This window comes from Emydura macquarii, unplaced genomic scaffold (assembly GCF_026122565.2).
Source record: "Emydura macquarii macquarii isolate MOO-44397 ecotype Brisbane River unplaced genomic scaffold, CSIRO-AGI_Emac_v2 contig_1229, whole genome shotgun sequence".
NCBI lineage: Eukaryota > Metazoa > Chordata > Testudines > Chelidae > Emydura > Emydura macquarii.
This window is the reverse complement of record NW_027131366.1, coordinates 2,033,895-2,057,215: the sequence shown is the minus strand read 5'-3', so window position 1 is coordinate 2,057,215 and position 23,321 is coordinate 2,033,895. Positions and strand designations below refer to the sequence as shown.

At 41.1% G+C, this 23,321-nt stretch overlaps 1 protein-coding gene across 1 annotated transcript in view; it reads right to left on the bottom strand.

Annotated features, from left to right (window-relative positions):
- CATSPERB (cation channel sperm associated auxiliary subunit beta) overlaps nucleotides 1–23,321 on the bottom strand; it is an 81,664-nt gene that overhangs the window by 12,791 nt on the left and 45,552 nt on the right. Inside the window, exons 17-21 of the mRNA XM_067547085.1 lie at nucleotides 23,060–23,199; nucleotides 19,793–19,990; nucleotides 16,090–16,200; nucleotides 10,325–10,435; nucleotides 9,045–9,183 (exon numbers count right to left, since the gene is read on the bottom strand). Of these exons, the coding sequence (XP_067403186.1) occupies nucleotides 9,045–9,183; nucleotides 10,325–10,435; nucleotides 16,090–16,200; nucleotides 19,793–19,990; nucleotides 23,060–23,199 (699 nt within the window). The remainder of the gene's footprint in view (nucleotides 1–9,044; nucleotides 9,184–10,324; nucleotides 10,436–16,089; nucleotides 16,201–19,792; nucleotides 19,991–23,059; nucleotides 23,200–23,321) is intronic.

The window sequence follows — 23,321 nt, the reverse complement described above, 5'->3', positions numbered from 1 at the left end:
AGCATATTGGGCTCCATTAGTAGGAGCATTGTCAGCAGAGCGGGAAAGTGATTATTCCCCTCTATTTGGCACTAGTGAGGCCTCATTTGGAGTATTGTGTTCAGATTTAGGCCCTCCACTACAGGATGTGGACAAATTGGGGAGAGTACAGCGTAGAGCAACGAAAATGATTAGGGGGCTGGAGCACATGACTTATGATGAGAGGCTGAGGGAACTAGTCTTGTTTAGTCTGCAGAAAAGAAGAGTGAGGGGGGATTTGATAGCAGCCTTCAACTATCTGAAGGAGGGTTCCAGGGAGGATGGAGCTAGGCTGTTCTCAATGATAGTAGATAACAGAACGAAGAGCAAAGTCTCAAGTTGCAGTGTGGGAGGTCTAGGTGGGATATTAGGGAAAACGTTTTCACTAGGAGAGTGGTGAAGCACTGGAATGGGTTACCTAGGGAGGTGGTGGAATCTCCATCCTTAGAGATATTTAAGGTGCGGCTCGACAAAGCCCTGGCTGGGATGATTTAGTTGGAGTTGGTCCTGCTTTGAGTAGGAGGTTGGACTAGATGACCTCCTGAGGTCCCTTCCAACTCTAATCTTCTATGACTCTATGATCATGAATTGGCTTCACTCCCCCTCAGCTAAACACCTGAAGAAACGTCTGAAAAGACAAAGAACTGTGCACTGGGGGAGGAGGGAGGGAAGTCCCAGACTGGGAAAGCAGTCTCTGCTTGTGAATTGAAAATCTCTAGCTTGCTTATACCATCTTTCTGGGTGAAACATTTGTAGATTCAAATCCTTTCAGAATTTAGATTACGTTCTTATTTTTTATTTTCTTTAGTAACTATTTCTAGTCTCTTTACATTTGCAATTTGTAATCTCTTAATTTTTGTGTAGTTAATAAACTTGTTTTATGTTTTATCTTAACCAGTGTGGTCTTGCATTGAAATGTCTAGAAACCTTAGCTCAGTAATAAAAACTGGTGCAGGTCTTCCTCACATAGAGAGGGAAGCGGACTTATTAATAAGTCTGTGATAGTTATATCTTTGTCCAGCACAAGACGGTATTATCTCGCATTCTTGTGCGATTAGGCTTGGAGAGCTGGGGGCAAACTGGCTGGGGATTGCATCCATGTTTTCTCAGGGACAGCATTCTAGGTCAGGGGTGTCAAACATACGGCCCGCGGGCCGGATGTGGCCCGCGAACCGGTTTTGTGCGGCCCATAGCCCCTGGAGCCACCGCCGAAGAGGGGAGGACGCGGTGAGTTTTGACGGCGGCAGCTCTGATCCCGCGACCCGCCACCGAGAAGAGTCGCCGCCTCCTCCCCTTTTCTGTGGCAGCTCACGGCATCATAGCTGCCGCTGAAAATGGGCAGAGGCTGGGAGTTTTTTCGGTGGCAAGAATAGCACCGGGAGTTGCCGCCGAAAAGGGGCCGCTACCACGCTGCCGAAAAAGTGAAGATGCCCCGAAATATTTGGCGGAGGGTATTGCTCCTAGGTACAGCCCAGCTCAGATACAATTTATTAAAATGTGGCCCGCAATCATCAATGAGTTTGACACCCCTATTCTAGGTTATTCATTTGGATGTCCGGCGCCACCTGCTGTTGGGTTGAGTGATAACAGAACTGGAGAGACTGTATCATCAGACAGAGGATGATGGAGAGCCCACCTCAAGCTAAATAGTTAATAAGTGAACCCAGCAGTTCCACAGCTCCCAGGCTGTAGCTCAGGGGTTCTGCATTCCGTCGCACCCTCCTGTCCCTCTAGGCCAACAGGAGACAAAGTAAAATAAGATTCATTACAGACAGATCCCGCTACCTTAGCCCCTCCTGCTCCCTATTCTTCCCTAAACTCCCCACCACTCAGGCTTGCAATCTCTGTGCTGCCTTTTACTCCCCCGTCACCTAGGTTGCTATTGAATCCTCTCTGTTCTTCATCCCCACCCTCAATCCCTGCTCCCTGTCTTGGTCACCTCTTCACTTGACTCCTGCAGCTCTCTCTTCTCTGGCCTCAATGCTTCTCCTCTTGCTCCCCTCAGCTTAGCTAAAATGCTGCTGCTAAAAATTATCTTCTTCCCCTGCCACTTTGCTAATATCACTCACTTCTTTAGATCTCTGCACTGCCCTCCCTGTGCCTCCTGCATCAAGGTCAGACTTCTTATCACCTGCTAGGACCTACCCTGCTCCTCTCCCTTCTTCATCTCCTCTTGTTCCCCACCACTCAGCCCAAGCCTCTTTGTATCCTCCCCATAACCTTTATGCCCTCTTTCATGCCCCCTTTCTGTGCAGAACAGCCTCTCCCTATTCCCATATGTCACATGACTTCCCCTCCTCCGCCTTCACTTCCCTCCCCAGAGCTCACTCCTTCTAACAGTGCCTCAGGAGAGATTCCTGCACACACTGTTACAGACAAACAAAAAGAAATGCCAATGAGTTGAGTGTAAGCTGAATCATCCAATATGTCTCACACTTCCTTTTTATTTATAATATGGTGCCTCAGTTTTAATTAATGAAAAACATTATTATTTTTGTGGAACTATAGGTATTCATGCTTCTTGATAGACAAATAGAAAAATATGGTTCCTGCCCTGAGGAGGTTAGAAAATAAATCATACTGATACCCCAATGAATAACAACAACAAATCTTGGCAAAGGTAAGAAAGGAAGAGAAATAACAGAAAACAAGGGAAAGGGAATATTATTCTTGTGGGAGCATTATTTTATTATTTATATACAAAATTTCTTGAGTAATGCTCAGAAAGGTGATTGGTTTCCAGGCATTTTGCTACTATATATGGCCCAAGCAGAAATGATTTAATGGTGATTTTGTTCAGTAGTTAAATTCTTTTAGAAACGCTAATGGATTAGCCTAGGCAGCATATGAGAAGGTTACTCACCTTGTGCAGTAACTGAGGTTCTTTCAGATGGTTGTCCCTGTGGCTGCTTCACTTTAGGTGTCCAAGCATCCTGCACGTGAGATCGAAGATTTATGGTAGCAGTGCCCAGCTGGGTCGCACAAGTGCTGTCATCATCTCGCGCTATTTTCGGTGGTTACATAGCGCTGTGCGACCAACCATCCCTCCATTCCTTCTCTAATGTGAAGCGCTTTTTATACCTACATACTCCAAAGTAGAGGTGAGGAGGGAGGGTAGTGGAGCACCCACAGGGACAACCTTCTCAAAGAACCTCAGTTTCTGCACAAGGCAAGTAAACTTCTCTTCTTCTTCTTCGAGGAGTGCTCCACTTTAGGTGACTGTTAAGCCCTTCAATGGAAGGAAGGGGTTTCAGAGCTGTGTTACGTACCGTTGATAAGACTGTCAGCCCAAATAAGGCATGTGAAGCTGATTGTTTTTCTATTGCATTATGTTTTGAGAAAGCATTGATGTCCAAGTAGCTGCTTTGCAAATGTCTATAATAGATACATTATTAAGGAAAGCAACCAATGTTGAGAGTGCTCTTGTAGAATGCGCGCAAATCCCAATTGGGGCCTGTTGGTGCATTTTCTGGTAACAAAGGTGAATACACCCCAATATCCACTTGGATAGTCTTTTTAAAGCTTTTAGTCCTATCTAGATAGAAGGCCAGTGCCTGTCTGACATCAAGAGTGTGGAATGCTGCCTCCCTTTTCTCCATGTGTGGTTTTGGAAAGAATGCAGGCAAGTAAATAGGTTTGTTTAGGTGAAAAGAAGAAATGACTTTAGGTAAGAATTTTGGATGTGGTCTCAAGATGACCTGGTCTTTAAGGAAGACTGTATATGGAGGATAGGCCATTAGTGCACCTAGCTTGCCTACTCGTCTAGCTGATATGATGGCAGTAAGAAAGGCGACCTTCATGGAGAGGTGTAATTGGGAGCATGAGGCAAGTGGTTCAAAGGGTGGTCCCATAAGTATATGTAGAACCAGATTGTGGTCCTAGGTAGGGACTGGAATTTTGGTCTCTGGGTAAGTATTTTTAATGCCCCTAAGGAATCGTTTAGTTATTGGATGGGCGAATATGGTAGTGCTGTCTACTTTGTTGTGAAACACTGTGATGGCCACCAGATGTACTTTAATGGAGTTTATGGTAAGACTGCTTTTCTTCAATGTAATCTAGTACTCATGGAGCTGAGAGGAAGCTGGGTTGAGACATTTGTTGTTGCACCAGGCACAGAATCTCCTCCATTTGTAGGTGTATATCTTCTACTGTTTAGTAGAATGTCTTTTACTTCATCTGAACAGGTTAATTCACTTTCTGTGAACCATGGAGTAGCCATGCTTTGAGGTGTAGGATCATCAGGTTGGGATGATAGGTATGTTTCGAGTCCTGGGAGAGGAGATGAGGTATTTGTGGGAGGTGCTGTGGTGGGCACAATGCCATCTGGAGAAGGTAGGGAAATCAGGTTTGTCTGGGCCACATAGGTGCTATGAGGATGACCTTGGCACTTCCTTCTTGATTTTGTGGATGACCCTGGCTAGTAGTGGTATGGGTGGGAATGCGTATGTTAGGGGCGCATCCCACTTGATGAGGAGAGCATCGCCCAGTGAGTTCAGACTTAGTCCTGCTCTGGAGCAGAACTGTGGGCGTTTGGTGTTTTGTGCCATTGCAAATAAGTCTATTGAAGGGAAGCCCCATTGACTGATTATCATGTTGAGGACTCCTGGTCTATTTCCCATTCATGGTTCTGTACAAAGTCTCTGCTCACTGCATCCGCTGTGGTGTTCAGTGAGCCTGGAAAAATATGATGCCGTTATGTCTACGTTGTGGCTGATGCACCAGTTCCAGAGATGAACTGCCTCCATGCATAGGGAGTGTGATCTTGCACCACCCTGGTGGCTTATATAAAACATGCATGTCATATTGTTCATTAGAATCCTGATTGATTAGTACTTGATTAGTGGTAGGAAGTATTTGCATGTGTTTCGTACTGCTCTTAGCTCTAGCAGATTTATATGGATGTTGGTCTCTGATTTGGACCATCAGCCGTAGCTCTTGTTGTTGAGTAGGTGGGCTCCCCAAGCTAGTAGGAATGCATCTGTTGTGATTGTTAGTGTTAGGGTCCTTTGGGAGAAAGGCACTCATGTGCAGACATTTTCGGGAAGAGTCCATCATTTTAAAGATTCTTTTATTTGGGTGGTATTGTGAGGAGTCTGTTGAGACTGTGTGTCTGAGGAATGTGAACTGTTCAAACCCATGTTTGTAGATTTCTCATATGAAGTCTGGCATTCTTGACCATGAAAGTTGTTGCAAACAGGTGACCTAACAGTTATAGGCACATTCTGGTGGATATCTGTGGGTTGTCCATCACCATTGTTATGAGATTGGTTAGGGTGATTAATCGTTGTTGAGGAAGTATGGCTCTAGCCTCCAGGGTATTGAGATAGGCTCCAATAAATTCTAGTTTTTGAAGAGGTACCATTGTTGACTTCTTTTCGTTTATTTGTAACCCTAATTTCGTGAACAGGGTTATCACACCCAGAGTGAGCTTTATTGTTTCTTTTAGTGTTGTTGCCTTTATCAGACAGTCATCTAGATATAGCAATATCATGATTCCGTGTTTTCGTAAGTGTGCTGCCACCACCGATAGAACCTTTGGAAAGATCATCAGAGCAGTAGATAGACCAAACTGGAGCACCTTGTCCTGAAAGTGTTGGTTCCCTAAAGTGAATCTCAGGAATCTCCTGTGAGATGGGTGTATCATAATTTGAAAATATGCATCCTGGAGGTCAAGAGCAGAGAGCCAATCACCCTTTTCTAACGCTGGGATTATTGTTGCTAGTGTCACCATCTTGAAATGTTGGGTTCTGATGAATTTGTTGAGTTTTCTTAGATCTAAGATAGGTCTCCATCTGCCTGTCTTCGTCTGTGTCAGAAAATAGTGTGAGTAAAAACCCTTCCCTCTGAACTGTGGTGGTGCCGATTCTACTGCACCCAGTTGTATGAGGCATTGTACTTCCAGTTGTAACCGGTTATCATGAGAGGGGTCCCTGAAGAGGGACAGGAAAGGAGGCTGAGTGGATGGGATAGACATAAATGGGATGGAATAACCATTCTCTAAAATTTCTAGAACCCATTTGCCTGATGTGATGTTTCTCCAGATGTTCTGAAATGGTGACAGCTGGTCTCCGAATGGTGTGGAGATGGTAAGTACTTCCTGCATTAGTTTCTTGAGGGGTCTCGTGCTCTCAATCGGACCTTCAAAATTGTTGTCTAGATGTGGGTTCCTGGCTTGTTGAAGATTGATTTGATGTTGGGTGTCTTCTGGTCTGATGCTGTTTACGCCTCTGGTCGAATTGCCTATGAGGTTGGGCTTAAGGTGGTCGAAATCTTTGAGTGTAAAACCTGCCTTGTCTCTTTTTGTTTTCAGGTGTGTAGATTCCCAAGGATTTGAGAGTTGCCTGAGTCTTTGAGGGAGTGAAGAGACTCATCTGTTTTCTCTGCAAATAACTTCTGGCCTTCAAATGGCAGATCTTCTACTGTGGACTGTGTTTCTTTTAGGAAATCCAAAAGATGAAGCCATGATGCCCGGCACATGACTACTGATGTGGCCATGGAGCGAGCTTCTGTATCGGCCGAGTCAAGTGAGGCCTGTAGTGCTGTGCGTGCAATGAGATGGCCCTCAGTGATATTGGCTCTAAACTGTTCTTTCTTTTCCTCAGGTAAATTATCAATAAAAGTTGCCAGTTTAGAAAAAATTGTGTGGGTGTATTTTGACAATAATGTGTCATAATTGGCTATGCGGAATTGAAGTGTAGCGGATGAGTACACCTTGCATCTGAAGACATCTAGTCTCTTCCAGTCCTTATTGTAAGGTGTCATTCTGCTGTGGTGTTGTTTACCTCTCTGATTCACAGCCTGTACTACCAAAGAGTTTGGTATAGGATAGGAAAATAAGAACTCATTATCCTTGGAAGGGACATAGAATTTTTTATCCGAGCATTTAAATGAAGGTGCTGCCATGGCGGGTGTCTGCCCTACGGGTTTTGCAGGTTCCACAATTGCATCATTAATGGGTAACGCAATCTTAGAGGATGCAGCAGTCTGTAATATGTCGCACAATTTGTGATGTGCTTCAGGTACCTCTTCCAGGGATATTTTGAGAGCCTCCAACACCCTTTTGAAGAAATCCTGGAATTGTATGAAATCATCTCCAGTAGTGGGTGGTGGAGACATTATAATGTCATCTGGAAAAGATGACGATAATTCTGGAGGACAAGTGTCCTCACGATCAGATGGTATATCAGAGTCATCAGCTACCTCATCGTGTGGCTACGAGGGAGGTGGAGCCATTGTTGTCATGGGAGAGTGTGGTACTCTTGACCTTGGAAGACTTACGGTCTTTGAATGTTGGGTCCTGTACATCAGTGTTTCTCAATTTTTTAAGTAGCAAGTACCGTGTGCGCTTTTCCTTGCCCTTAGTGTCTTTGTCTGAGCTTGCCTTCTTAGGGTTTGTAGCTCTATGGGTTCTTGCGGTAGCTCACAGTACTGAAGTCCCATAGTTTGAAGCACTCAATGTAGTTGGTACCAAAGTGGTTTCTGCAGCACAGGGACACTTTTTCTTTGATGATTCCCTCTCAGGTGAGTTTGCAGAGTGCTTTTAGGTGGTCTTTTTTTGACCAGATTCCTTGGTAGTCATTTTTGTGGTTAGCCTTGTGTCAGAGGGTGCCGAAGGTGACTGTTGGCTCAGAGAAGACCCTGGTTCAGGCTCTGAGGTGGATCACAGTGATTTCTCCATTAGGAGGAGTTTCAACTGAAGATTTCTAGCCTTCCTTGCTCTCTCCTTCAAGTTGTGGCAATGAGAGCACTTTTGAGGGCTGTGCGATTCCCCCAGGCAATGGACATACTGTGAGTGAAAGCGGAATGGAAAGCCTGTAGGTCAGGCACCACTTGAACCCTGGGAAACCAGGCATGACTGGGTTTTTGTCCATCATGTGAATTCCTAGTCTTCTAATTTCTAACTATAAACTGTAGGAAAGCTAGAGGGGGAAAACTCTGGGGAAATAGGATCAAAAATATATATATTTTTAAATATAGGGAGAAACAAGGAAAGAAAATAAGGGTTTACTAGGTTTCTAACGAGAACAAGTAACTATTAAGTATCTATCTAAGAAGAAGGGTGCTGCTTTCGGCCCTGACTCAAGCCAAAGGCAGTAAAGAAGGAACTGAGAGACGGTTGGTTGTACAGCGCTATGTAACTGCCGAAAACAGTGTGAGACGATGACAGAGCATGTGTGACCCAACCGGGCACTGCTACCATAAATCTCCAATCTCACGCACAGGGTGCTTAGACACCTAAAGTGGAGCACCCACAGGAAACTCCTCGAAGAAGAAATGTTGATTACACTCTGGGTCCTAATTTGGACCAGTGCAAATCCTTCTGTTCTAATATGACTATGCTAATTTTTTATTTGATTACAATAGCACTCAGAGAACCAAATCAGTATCAGGACTAGGCACTGTACAAATATACATAAAGCCAGGGTCCCAGCCTTGAACAGATTGCATAATTTTTAAATTTGAAGATCTACAGATGAAATCCTGGTCTCATTGAACTCAATGTGAATTTGCCATTGACTTCTATCGAGCCAAAATTTCAATGGCTCCAACTATGCAGTACCTATGCAAGTAAAATTCCCATAATCTGCAATTTGCCTGAGGAAGGAGACTGCCAACTGGGTCCTATGAAACTTTTTAAATATTAGGGGGCTGAATCCAGCTTCCATTTAAGTCAGTGGTAAATGAGTGGAAAGAGCTATCAAACCAGCCTGGCTGGAATTATACCTTTTTCTCTTGCATCCTTTACCCTGTCTTTTTCACAGAGGAATGTCTTGGCTGAGAGAAATCAGACAATGCTCAGTATCACAACCCTCTGCTATCCGACTTGACCACTGAGACAGATATGGTAGCTACATCAGGATCTAAGCAGAAATCCTCGCCTGGATCAGTTAAGAAAATAGGTGAGAAAGGAAAGGTAAACATTCAACAGAAATGCCCATTCAGAGAGAAGTCTTACAAATCTTAACATTTATTCATAGCCTAGTCCGTTATCAAAAAGAACTTTTCTGCAAACCCTTCATCCATACCTGCAACTTCCCAGTTTGTCCTATGGTTAACCTCCGTGACTGTGACAAAAAAAGGAGATACCAGTGGTGTATATCCATTCTCACTGCCAACTCTGAAATGGACTGGAAGTCTTGTAACTGGATACTTCATCCTCAAAGCCTAAAATTTAAGTTGCATATTGCTATTTAGTTACATTTTTAATAAAAGATGTATTACTCCTTTAAGATGCTCATTAAACATTCAGGCCTCACTGTGATTGGAGTGTCTACCCACTACAGGTGAAAAATGGGTTAACAGGAGTCTGAGAACTCAGTCCACCCTGATGCACCTAGAAGGTGTGTCAGAATTGATTTGTTATTAGACTCAGCTGGGGATAAGTGGGGTCTTCTTGATTAAAGAAGGAACTGAAAGCTAGAGAGGAGGACCCCAGACAGAGAAACCAGGAGAGAGGAGGTAGGGAGTTCCCTTTCTCTGGGAAGGAGGAAGACAGATAGAAGAAAGCTTCAGGGATGTAATTAATTCCAGTTGCAGGCCCTGGAAAGGTGACAAGGCACAGAGAAGGAGTCTTGAAGGAGTGGTGTTCTAGCTGAGAAAGGAGGAGCTGGGAGGACCTAGGAAGAAGCTAGAGGCCTGGGAAACAGAGGAGTGGCTGTGTTAAGGACAGGATGCTGGGAAGCAGCACAGGGAAAATCAGAGATAGGAAGTGGTCCATAGAAATAGTAGCAAGTTTGAAGAAGACCTAGCTACTTAAAACAGGGTCCTCTGGGCCGGAACCTAGAGTCAAAGGTGGGCTTGAGTTCCCTGACCAGCCCAGAGGAAGGGGCGTACAAGTCTGATACAAGGACTGTTGAGCCCAAGATGGGGCCGAAGATGGAGCCTCAAGAATGAGCTAAGAAGTAGTCCGAGGGGGCAGAAGGATAATTTTATTACAACAGTTTTGGACTTTCAATTGTACTTTTGTTACACCAGAAGAGGTGCAATTAAAATGTGACCTGGCCAGAGGGCTGAACTGCGAGACGACACCACCACAGGACCAGAATGACTGTTGGCAGGGGGCATTAGAGCAGAAAGAGCTGCTATATCATGCCCATCAGGAGGGGGAGTGCCAACAGTGAGTCAACTCTTCCACACTAATGTAAGTACAATGGTGAGCTGGGATGTCTCCTTAAGAGTCAGATTCTGCTCCCTGTGTCAGTCATACAATTCTTACTGAAGTTCGGAGAGTTGCCTAGTCATAGCTAAGGGCAGAATTCAGTCTTAATAAAAGTTGTTTTCAAGCTTGTCTCATTATAGTTCTTACCTTCTCCTTGCAGTCTGAGAAAGCAACAAAAAAGGAAAGTTTCTCGTTTTCATTGCAGTTGCATTCTGCTCGAGTTGACTTGTTAGCACATTGCTTGTAGACTCCAGAAGTCTGTAGAAAGGACATAAAAATGGAGTTTACCTCACTTTCTTACCTAAATTTTGAAAACAAGATTTTTTTAAAGGAAAGAACAAGAGTAAACAAATGCAATTACCTATCTGCATTTATTGGAGAGATTTAAAATGTAAATGTGTGATTTCCTATAGACCAATCTAGGTGTTAGAGAAGATCAAAATTCAGAATTTCCATTCTGTGGGAAATTCTGAGGTTTTAAAATATGGTTCCATCCTAAATCAGGATGAAAAATCAAAATATCAGAATTTTCCCTGAAATGTAATATTCAAAAAATATTTAATTTTGACCTTATGAAAACATTTACTTTCATCTTGATCTTATCATTTTGATATTTATGTTGCATTATATTAAACTAGCACTGGCCAGGAAACTGAATTTCAATTTTGTGAACATTTTTGAGTTTGGGAAAATTTAGTTTTGTTCTAAATTGGGACAAAAAGCCAAAAATCTAAAAAAGTTTTCACAAAACTGAAATCCTGTGATATTTTGTTTCAGAAAGATTGAAAAAAAATTAGTTACTTATCTGTACTGTAACTGTTTTTCTTCGAGATGTGGGTGCAGATGTATATGCCACTCAGATGTGCAAATACGCAGTTTGCCAAAGCCAGAGAACTTTGCGCATGCATTCTCATGCCTCTTTCTGGCCCCTCCTGAGACTATGTAAAGGTGGCACTGCCTTGACCCTCTTCAGTTCCTTCGCACAGGAAGGGATGGAGGATGTGCCATGGAATACACATCTGCATCCACATCTTAAAGAGCATCTCAAAGAGCAAAAGTTACAGTACAGTAAATAACTGTTTTCTTCTTCAAGTGGTTGCTGACATGTATTTTGCCTAGGTGACTCATGAGCAGTAACAGAAGGAAGTGGGACTTGGAGTCTATTTAAAGAGCAACTGCAGAACTGCCTTTTCAAAATTTGTACCCAGCCTAGATGTAGTTGTAATAGCGTAGTGTTTGGTAAAGGTATGCACAGAAGATCAGGTAGTGACCCTGCAAATATCTAGTATGGAAACATCACTGACAAATGTGATTGAAGCTGCTTGGTTTCTAGTCGAATGAGCCAATATCCTTTGTGAACATGGGAACCATTGAGATACAGAGACACCTGGCGAAGAGTTCCCTGTTCTTTGCAAACAACTCTTGTCTCAGACCTGACAAACTCACTGCACTAAACACTTGTGTTGCAGGCCATTTATCCATGGGCTACCCTGCAAATATCCACAGATAGCTGATAACTTAACAAGATGCATAATCATTGTGAGAAGTATGTATGAGTAATATTTAAGAAATAATGTAACTATATAGAAAGTATGCTTTATAGTCCTGGAGTGAAAGTTAGTCACCTGGTGATAATATATCATGGTGATGGCACATTCAAACAGGAGGGAGTTGTCATCCCTCACAGGTTAGCCAGTAATGCAAGACAAGGCTCAACTGTCTAGTCTTGGGATGGAGCAAGACTATCAATAGAAAACCATCAGATACAACTGCAAACAATTGAAACCACTTTGATGTAAAAAAGGAACAATACAACAGAGGGGATCATATTGTCTATGAGTAGAGACAAAATACTTTCAGTATAACACAGGGAGAGGCACTCTGAATCCATTCACTGAGGAAACATCTTGTGGAGCAGGGGTGTTTTCATGAAAGATTGGATCCTGGCTCCTGTACAGCCAGCCAGTTCTGAACTCTGTGGGGGAAACCTACTTTATTTATTTATTTAGGAAAGGGAACTATTAATAAATGTAGACCCAAGTTCACATTTTATGATTATGTTTTGTATTGTAACCATTTGTTTCCATTACTCACTCTTGTTTGTAACTAACTGACTATTCTTGCTTAATAAACGTACTTCTGTTTTATTATAAGTGCTCACAAGTCCTGTGTGCTGTACAAAAGCAGTGATTTAAGGTACAATTAGTGAACTGGAGTACACTGCAGATTTGGGGGATCTGAGATTTCTGTGAGTAGCCAATGTGAGGGGCTGGATATCACAGGAGAATACTTCAAAGGGACTATGAAGCTGGGATGCACCTATTGCTAACCTGGAAGGTGAAGACAGGACTGGCACAACCCAGAGGATTGGACTTGAGGATTAAAAGGCTTGTGGTGTTAGCGGGTTAACACCTAGCCACCACAAGCATGATTCCCTCTCGCTAGAGGGACTCACAGTCCAGGATACCCTAAGAACCATTTCACTTGTGCTACCCCATATGCAGTGCTTAATTTGTAATAAAAGAGATGCTGGGGCTCAAGCAATTTTTTTACTTTCATAACTGACATGGCAAGCCCAGAGGTGCCGGGACTATTAACTGTCAAGCCTAGAGGTGCCAAAAAGCACTGCCCATATGCCATCATAATGCAGGAAGTAATCCATCTAAAACCGTCTGACTCCTCATCCAATCCACAGAAGAGACAAGAAGTCAAGGCAATGAACAAAATGGTTTAATCCTTTTCAGGTAGAAAGCTCAGGATTGTCTCCATACCCAGTGTATGAAGGTGCTGTTCATCTGCATTTGGGTGAGGCTTACGAAACAATACAAGTAAATATATTGTTTGGTTAAGATGAAAGTGTGACATTGCTTTAGACAAAAACTTAGGCCTACTTTGCTTTTGAAAAATGGCATATACGGAGGCTCTGCCAGTAGGGCCTGCAGGTCACTTACTTTCCTTGCACATGTTACAGCAATAAGAAAAGCTGGCTTTTGGACAGAGAACAAGCTTCCAGGGGTTCAAATGGAGATCTCACGAGGGTAGCCAGCATGGTGTTTAGGTCCCACAAGGAAACCACTTCTTTTACAGGTGGAAAGGGACAGACAACGCCTTTCAGAAATCTGACTACCATGGAGTTAGAGAAAATCGATTTCCCTTGGATCGGAGGATGAAATGCTGAGATTGCTATTAAGTGGGCCCTCGATGACCTGAGAGACAGACCTGAGCATTTAAGATGTAACTGGTAATTCAAAACGTCCTGACTGTGAACTATCCTTAGCCAAATTCCCTGTGCCAGTGACCAAACTGAAAAACATTTCTCCTTGGTCAAATAGGTAGACCCTAATAGAGGGTTTTCTACTATTACATAGGACTTGCTGGACTGCCTCCAAACATTATCCTTCCTCCTTATCTAACCATGCACTATGCCAGCATCTATGCTGTGAGGTGCAGACTGCTCAGTGTAAAGGACCGTGATGTAGGTGATCCAATTTAGTGGCCACAGCTGTGCTGGGGTCTGCATGTCAGGAACTAAGCAGTTGCTAAGCAGAAGTCAGAGGAGTTGCAAAAGCCAGGTTCAGAAAACAAGAGTCAGGGTCGGAGACAGGCAGGGGTTGGAGACTGGAGATCAGAAATTGTACCAGGCTGGAATCAGGAATCAGGATCAGAGTCAGTCTGGGATTGGAGACGGGAGACAAGGTGAGGTCTGAAGTTTCAGCAGGCCAAAGTCTGTGTGGTTGCCCAGAAAACTTCCTGGGGCAACCCCTGGGGTTAAATAGAGTGGCCAATCAGAGGGCCACGGGGTATTGTCATTCTGGCTTCCTTGGGCAGTACTTCCTGTGGCACTTACTCTCCACAGTGCTCCCTGGCTGTAGCTCTGCATAGCCTCCTAGTGGCACTCTGAGAATGTCAGATGTCCCAGGCTCTAGTTCTTGGACCCTTACACTCAATTTGGGATGCCATATCTGACCATGGTGTTGTGTCAGTAGGTGGGGAAAAGCATGGGCAGAGAAGGTTGGAGAATGGTCACTTACCCCAAAAATCACAAAATATACAGGTTGCTCCCAGTCCCAAGAGACCATCACTTACCCCAGGTCAATTTGTATCTCAGATCTCATACCAAAGACAATCCAATAGTAAACTAATTAAGGATTTATTAACTAGGAAAAAGAAATGAGAGAGTTATTTACATGTTAAAGCAGGCAACACATATGCACAAATGAGTTACAGTCTATGGTTCCAAAAGGTGACAGAGATGTAGTAATCTGTCTACTGAATGTCTTTTAGGGCTAACATAAGTTGACCCTGGAGATTTTGTTTCCTAGATCCAGCACTGTGAGAGTTCAAACAGCAAAATAATGAAACATTTTCCTGTCAGCTATCTTTATTTCCCTCTTCCAGGATTCATACTGATGGGACTTGCTTTTCTGCACTTAGCCTGTGTAGGCTGTGTAATAAAGTCTTTGTATCATGATACTTCACAATGGCTCACTTAGTCTTGATAGTTTTCTTGATAGGCAGGGGGAACCACTCCTGCTGTCTACTTCACAAGTTCAGAGCAGGGATTTTTACAATTTCAAAGCAAAAGTTACATATCACCTTATAGCACAGGATATAAGATTAATGCAGCAACTTACAAACATTTTATAGAGTCTAAACACTAAATACATCCATACAAGTTTAACACCTATCTTGAATAATACTAACAGATAGGCGAGTTGGCCTGGTTTCCAGCTATGAATTGTCAGTGCTCACTTGACATCAACAGCCTTGGCAAGAGCTGGCACCAGGACGACCAACATCACACTAATTAACTAAAAGCTAAGGGTACTACTACTACTACTACTATCTATAACTATTTGCAGGAGTTCACAGAGAAAGCTACTATGACACCAAAACATGAGGTAAAGATACCACACTGAATGCTAGGACTCAAACTGTGGGCAGTGAGAAAGACCTGAAGGGAGTTGGGAGCAGCATCACCTTAAATAGCCTTGAGAGGTACTGCTGACAGGTACTGCTAAGCAAAGTTCTTCTTTTTTGGCATGCTGGGCACATGCACATCTGAGTGGAATACATCTCTGCAACCACTTGGAGAAGAGCGTAGTGTTTCCAAAATAAAATATATTTTCCAGAATCCCCCACTGCAGTGGAGCTGGAAGCTCTCCTAGCCACTAACTGAAATGGACATGATCCTTGTCAGTTTTACTTCTACCACTGAATAGTAGCAATGAAACTGACCAGACCTGTCATCAAATTAATGAGAAACCTAGAAAGATCCCCACTCCCACCCTAGAATAGCCAAAAGACCAGTGGTTGGGCACTCACATGGGAATCCTATGTTCAAAGCAGGCAGGACAGGGACTTGAACCCCGGACTCCCACATCCTATCTGAGTGCCCCAACCATCAGCTATTTTGGGATGGGTCTTTGCCCCAACTCACCCTCACCTCATTTTTCAGCAGAAATTCCATCCTGGACCTGAAAATCCTTCCCAACAAAAGTTTAATCAAAACTGATACATTTCTGACAAATTGGCATTTTCCATTGAAAAAAATCCCCAGCAGCTCTAGTGCCATTCAGTTTCCACTGTTCTTCCTCTCCATTGCTGCAGAATCCACAGCTGTACACTGCAGTTTACATCAAAGTATGCTGGTGGTGTTATAATGCTCTGCGGGCTGTGCTGTAGATCCAATATATAGGAAAGAAGATTTTACCCTGACCAAGATGAAAAAGATGAAGCTGGTGTATCACTAACTGTCCTGTCTGTAAACTTGCCTCTCTTTGAGCTTTTGCAGCATTAGTTATTTAAAGTGCCTTATAGAAAACTGAACAGAGTGTACAAAATGAATAGTATTGAAAGCACTCATGTTCCCATAACATTCAGCAGCAGTGAAATGATTACAAAAGACTTACTTTTGATCCTGCAAAATAATCCCTCATTCTAGGTTTGCTGGGGTCAGCATTATAAAAGTTATTGGTGAGTGGAACAGCTATTCCCAGTTTAGATGGAGGCCTGTAGTTTACCTGTATATAAATACAACAAAAGAGAGATGGATATGAAATAAATACACATTTTGATGTATTCAAAAGGATGACGTAAGAGATTCTTAATGTCAGAATAACATGGCAGAAGAAATGTACATGATATTAAAACCACTGAGGACATAAAACAGACCTGTTCATTTATTTTTATCAGACATTTCTATTTCTGCTGTTGTCCCAAATGGAAAAGTATCTATCTATCTATCTATATCTAAAATATATGTATTGTATGTTTAATAAAATGCATTATAAACCGAATGGACTAAATTTTGAAACATGGGCAACTAAACAGAACCTTCAGATCCTATATTTGAATGTTCCAATTGACACATATGCATATTAATACCCATTTGACATGCCTATATGCTGACCCTACTAAGGGATTTGATTGTCTCATTTAGGCATCTATGTTTGAAACATGGGTCTAACATAATGTGCAAAGTTTAGTATACTTTGTAGCTTAAATACAACTAATATTGGACAATTCTGTAATATCTTAAGTCTGATATAGAACATTTCACATGATTAAAAAGCCTTGTTTGAACATGAACCATTCAGCCACATAAATCGGTGATGTGTATAAGATAATCAATGCTAAGAAAGAACCATTCAATGGTCAAGTTAATAATATCACAACTTGGTCACTTGGTTCTCTACCTTGCCCCCCTCCCTACTTTCAGTCCCATTTCAGAGCTCCTGTATCTGTGGGCCTCAGGAATTTTGAGAAAAAACAAAATACTCTGGAGGAAAGTACAAGCTTTGAAATCATAAATTAATATCTAATAAGATGATTTGCATGATTGGAATGTTAAAATAAATGATTATAACCTATTTAGAAAGGATTAAGTGGGCAAAAGTGAGATGAGTGGTACTGTATGCCAAAAATGGCATCACCTGTTTCCGAGTCACTGACAGCTTGGAAGAAAATGATCTTGAATGCTTAGGGATCAATGTCTTAACAGATAACACACAAAATGGGATATTAGTTGGTGTCTGCTTCAAACATGGGGAATTCTATATTAACGCTCATCTTGATAGATAAACAGGAATTAATCACAAAACTAAAAATTAATGGAAGCTTAAGTACTAGTGATCATAACTTGATCATATTTGTAATATGCAACAGAAGAAAGTCCAAATCAATAATATATATATATATAGTTGGTGCTTTAAAAGGAGCAGTTTCACAAAGCTGAAAATAATTATGAACCAAATCAGCTGGGAGGACAAATTTAATTAGAAAAACCGATGATTATTGGGAATTGTTTAAGAACAGTAGCAGATACCCAAAAAAGCCACAATTCCACAACTGAGGAAGAAAGCTGTGTTGGTTAAAAAGAGAGCGACCTGGCTTAAAGGGAAGGGAAGGCACATATAAAAAAGAAAAAAATGTACATATAAAAAATGGAAGAAAGTGGAAGTCAATAATAATGAATATAAATCAGAATCTAGGAATTCTACAAAAATTGATAAGGGAAGCCAAGGGACACAAGGCGAAATCTATGGTCAGCAGAGTAAAAGACCAAAAAAAAAAAAAAGATTTTAAAATACATTAAGAACAAAAAGAATCCTAGCAATGGTATTAATCCGTTACTAGGTGGAAATGGTAGAATTATTAGTAATAATGCACAAAAAGCAGAAGTATTCAATATATATTTATGTTCTGTATTTGGGGAATAAACAGATGATGTCATATCATATGATGACAACACTCTTTCCATTACACTAGCATCTCAGGAGGATGTTAGACAGCAGCTACTAAAGATAGACATTTTTAAATCAGCAGGTCCAGACAGCTTGCACTAAAGAGTTTTAAAAGACCTGGCTGAAGAACTTCCTGGATTGTAAATGTTGATTTTCAATAGGTTTTAGAACACTGGAGAAGTTGTAGAAGATAGCTAACCAATGTTTAAAAAGGGTAAATGGGATGACCTGGATAATTATAAGCCTGTCAGTCTGACATCAATCCCAGGCAAGATAGTGGTGTGGTTGACACAAGACTTCACTGATAAAAAATTAAAAGAGGGTAATATAATTAATGACAGTCAACTCTGATTTATGGAAAATAGATCTTGTCAAACTAATTTGATATCTTTTTTTAAGATGAGATTACAAGTTTGATTGATAGATTTCTGCCAAACATTTGAGATAGTACCAGATGACTGTTTAAAAAAAACCAGAACATTATAAAATTAACATGGCACACATTAAAATGATTAAGAACCGGCAAACTGATAGATCTCAAAATGTAATTGTAAATGGGGAACCTTCATCACGTGGATGTGTCTAGTGGGGCACACAGGACTCTGTACTTGGCCCTATGCTATTTAACATTTTTATCACTGACCTGGAAGAAAACATAAAATCATCATTGATAAAATTTGCAGATGACACAGAGATTGGAGGAGTGGTAAATAATGAAGAGGATAGGCCACTGATACAGAGAGACCTGGAACATGTGGTAAACTGGGTGCAAGCAAACAACATATGTTTAATGTGGCTAAATGTGACTGTATATATCTAAGAACAATGAATCTTGGACATACTTACAAGATGGGGGATTCTATCCTAGAAAGCAGTGACTCTGAAAAAGATATGGGGGTCCTGGTGGATAATCAGCCAGACGTGAGTCCCCAGTGTGATTCTATAGTCAAAAAGGCTAATGCAATCCTGGTATGCATAAATGGGAATTTCGAGTAAGAGTAAAGAGGTTATTTTACCTCCGTATTTGACAGAAATATTGTCTCCAGTTCTGGTGTCCACAATTTAAGAGGGACACTGATAAATTGGAGAGGGTTCGGATAGGAGCCAGGAGAACGATTAAGGGATTAGAAAACATCCCTTATAGTGATAGATTCAAGGTGCTCAATATAGTTAGCTTAACAAAGAGAAGGATAAGGGGTGATTTGATCACAGTCTGTAAGTATCTACATGGTGAACAAATATCTGAAAATGGGCTCTTCAGTCTAGCAGACAAAGGTATAACATGATCCAAAGGCTGGACGTTGAAGCCAGACAAATTCAGACTGCAAATAAGGTGCAAGTTTTTTAACAGTGAGGGCAACTAACCATTGGAACACCTTTCAAGGGTCATGGTGAATTCTCCATCACTGGCAATTTTTTAAAATCAAGTTTGGATGTTTTATAAAAAGATATGCTCTAGTTCAATAGTAATTATTTTGCGGGAGTTCTGTGGCCTGTTATATAGGAGGTCAGACTTGATCATGACAGTGGTTCTTTCTGGCCTTGGACTCTATGAACATTTTGATTTACTCAGCCTAAACATACTAAATATTGATGGCATATTTGCAACAAAGTGTAAACATTTTTTATCAAACTTTCACGCCCTAGCTTCTGATTTTACACACTTACATTTTTGTGCACAACTAAATGCACCGACAAAAATATGTGGACACAAGTTTGTGTATTCATTTTCTCAACTTATGTGTACAAATAAGCGTGCATCTGCTTTTGCTTGTGAAATCAGCATCTCCTACAAAAGTGGATGCACAAAATGAGAGGCTGAACATTACTCCCTTTGTATATAAATTTGTTGACTACTTAGGCTTCTTACCGGCAATTGTTTTAAGAGTTTGAAACCATATTGGTCTTCTGGATCTCCATGCAGCCAACTCTGGACAGAGATCGAAACTGGAGAAATGTAGTGCATTGATTTACTGTACGAACAGCCACTCTTCAGTGTTATGACAATTGTTGATACATCACAAACAAGTGATGCTTTTTTGAGAATGACAGCTATTGAAGATTTACCCTGTGGAAGTTCATATGGTAAAAATAAATGAGCGCACCCAAAACATACACAGAATACCATTAAAATGAACATAGCAAATAAAGCTAAAAATGACCTATAGATCATACAGTCTTCTTCAGGAATGGTCTGTACCATTAGACACAGCAGTGGTTCATAATTTGCTCTGATTGGCTAGCTGGGTGGAGTTCAAAGAGATGGTTTTAATCTAAATGATTTAAGACCATTTATCTGGAGTGTTGTATTAATTTAGATGGAATGTATCGGTCCAAAGAGTCAAAGTAGTTAACATGACCCACTCACTGTTCAATATTAAACAGTTTTAAACAAGGTTCAGGGTTTGGTATACAGAGACTTCAGCCTACTTAGTACCAGGGCAGACACATTACAAATCATTTTTAACCTTTTATTAAAGATAAAGAAACAAAAGGAAAAACAGTTAAAGTATTTGAAATGTAAAATATTAAGTAAGGGTTTCCTTTTAACAACATCCCTTGTTCTCTTTCCCTTTAGCTGGGGAGAGTCTTTGGAAGGACCCCCTCCCACACCCTCCTTGTCTGACAGTCTCTTAGATGGTATTAAAGATGGTAATAAATGTCCTTTTGGAGAAAAGAGAAGAACTTAGTTGAGATGGGCTGGAACTGTTGTTGCTGTTATTAAAGTCCGGAACTTCTTTCCTAGGAGCCAAAACACAACACACACAGGAGGAGAAAGGAAAGAACAAACAGCAAAAGCTTTGAGCAGGGGGTTGGACTAGATGACCTCCTGAGGTCCCTTCCAATTCTAATCTTCTATGATTCTAAGATAGAAAATGCGGCTTCTGTGTCTAGTGTTGACTCTCACTTGCTTTGCAACCACACTTTTGAAGAAACAAAGGCCCGCCACACCATCTTATTAGCCACTCAGAGACCTGGCATACTTGTACTAGCACTGGGCAATTTAGGGATATTGCTTTTAACTGCCTTTCTAGTCACAGGCTTATAGCAATGTTGTAAAATGTATAGTCCTGACTTGCTAAGCCAAATTCTTATTAAACAGAAGAAAAAGGAGAGAGATAAAAAAAAAAAAAAGGATTTAGCTAGAGCCAGTGGAGGTGGTGATGTCATCTGAGTTCCTGTTTCTGGCCTGGTCTGGTCAGGGCATCTCTCAGGATCAGGATGACAAAAGCACAATTATGTCACACTGGATTCCAGGATCCCAGGAGATGGTGAGGATGGCACCCAGGATGGTGAAACTCACTCCTTCCCCTTTCAATCAGTAATTATTGTGTTCACCTCCACCCATTGGAATTTCCCACCAAAGTCTTTTTTTTTTTTTTTTTTTTTTTAAGAACCCCGAAAGAGAGTGATGGGTGGATTAGCCCATCCCTTCATTATTTTGTCCAATAGGACTAATTTCTGACACATCAATATTGGTTCATTGATTTCTGGTCCCACACTTCTCTTGTTTACCAGGCACGATCTGAATAAAGTCCCTGCCTTACAGCAGTAGGCCTTTTTGTTTGGTTTAATTACATCTGTCTCCCTTATGCACCTTTTCCATCAATATTTATATAGCTTATTGTGACAGTTTATGAACTTTCGCTCACGTCTCACAGTTGAGCTCACCATTACAATAAATGTATATGCTTATTATGACAACAGCTGCCTCTCTTCCCATGTAATAGGACTATGGTTGTGATCAGCTGAGTAGTCAAGCTACCTGTTTTAGATGGGTGGGGGTAGGTTGGCAGGACATGCTCTGGGAGGCGTCCTGGACTCAGGACTTCACTCTCCCACTTAATCTACCAGAGCCTACGTTTGTTGATTTTCTGCATATGCTGTTGTGACATTGAGCCAGCAAGTGTTAAGCAACCAGCAGGCTAAGTGACCTAAAGATCACCCTTTAAGAACACATTAGGTAAGTATTGAAATAGTAAACAGGACCATTCCTTGTAGATAGATATCAAAGCTATGTTAGATATACTACAGTGTTTGAAATACAAGTTTATATTGTCAAAATATTAGAGTAAATACTAGTTGTATTTGTCTGTGTTTACCTATATCTGTTAGAAACTTCACCACGTGATCTCATTAACTGGTAGATGATAAACTTCTCTTCCTGTCTGTTACTATGTTATATTGGTTCAGAGATCAAAAGGGAATATTAGCAATTAGATGAAACTTGTGGTGTAATAATATCATTGTCTTTATTTTTCTTTGAAGATTGTAGTAAACTATCTGTGAAACTTTGAATGGTAAATTGCCTTATGCTAATAAAGGCAACTAATTACCTATGTATACATAGGAAATAGAAGTATTGCTTCAAAAGCCACAATGTATATTACCTATTCTTCATCCAAGGGATACCTGCTATGACCTGCTGTCAAAAGGCTATCTGTAACCTGCCAGAGAGCTATAAAACAACTTTGGTATCTAATTGTTTTTTCATCTCAAGTCTGCTTGAATCTTATCAGGGGAGGTTTTGAGTCACAAGACTGAAGTCTCCAGCTCCAGTCTCGATTACACTGCTATTTCTCATGGAAGAATGTAAATACACTCTGCATATGGATTTCCTATTGGATTATAACCTATGCAATTGATTCTGAAAGAACCTTTTGCAACTCAGAAGCTCACCATCTCTGTTATGAAACTGACCTAAGAACTTTACTCATACTCTGTACATATAATGGTTTTTAACCACAACAACTTTTTCTTTCCTATTTAATAAATAAATAAAACAGGAGAAAAGGAATACTGCTCTTGGGAGTGTTTTTATATTATATATACATAAGATATATACATTTTCTTGACTAATACTAATTCCATAGGTAGAACTCTCATTGACACGTATGAGAACTTTATACAAGGCCTGAACGTCAACAGGCAATAGGTATTTACAAAATTTTAATCAAATGTTGAAAATGTTTCATAGCAAAGTTCTTTAATAAAGATATTCTACATGAAGTCAAAATTCTCTCTATGCATAGATAACCCTCTGCTCTGCCTCCCCTTTATCAAAACCCTGTTAAATAAAAAATAAAAGATACCACTGTAGGAACCAGTATGTTACTCGTTACATGTCTGCTCTTACTTGTTTGTAAAAATTGTTAGTAACGGAGAATTCCATCGTGTAACTATCAGTGTCATCCCAGTAATCTTTTGTCTTCACTTTAAATAGGGATGGATTTCCAACTACTAGCTTCATTAGTGGCATGTGAAAGATTGGATAGGCTGTGAAATCAAGCACAGAAATAAAGATCATAATTACTTGGAGCCCCATGCTCCCTTATTATAAGAAAAACTCAAGCGAGGAACAATTAACTTTTTCACTAGGAGGGTGATGAAGCACTGGA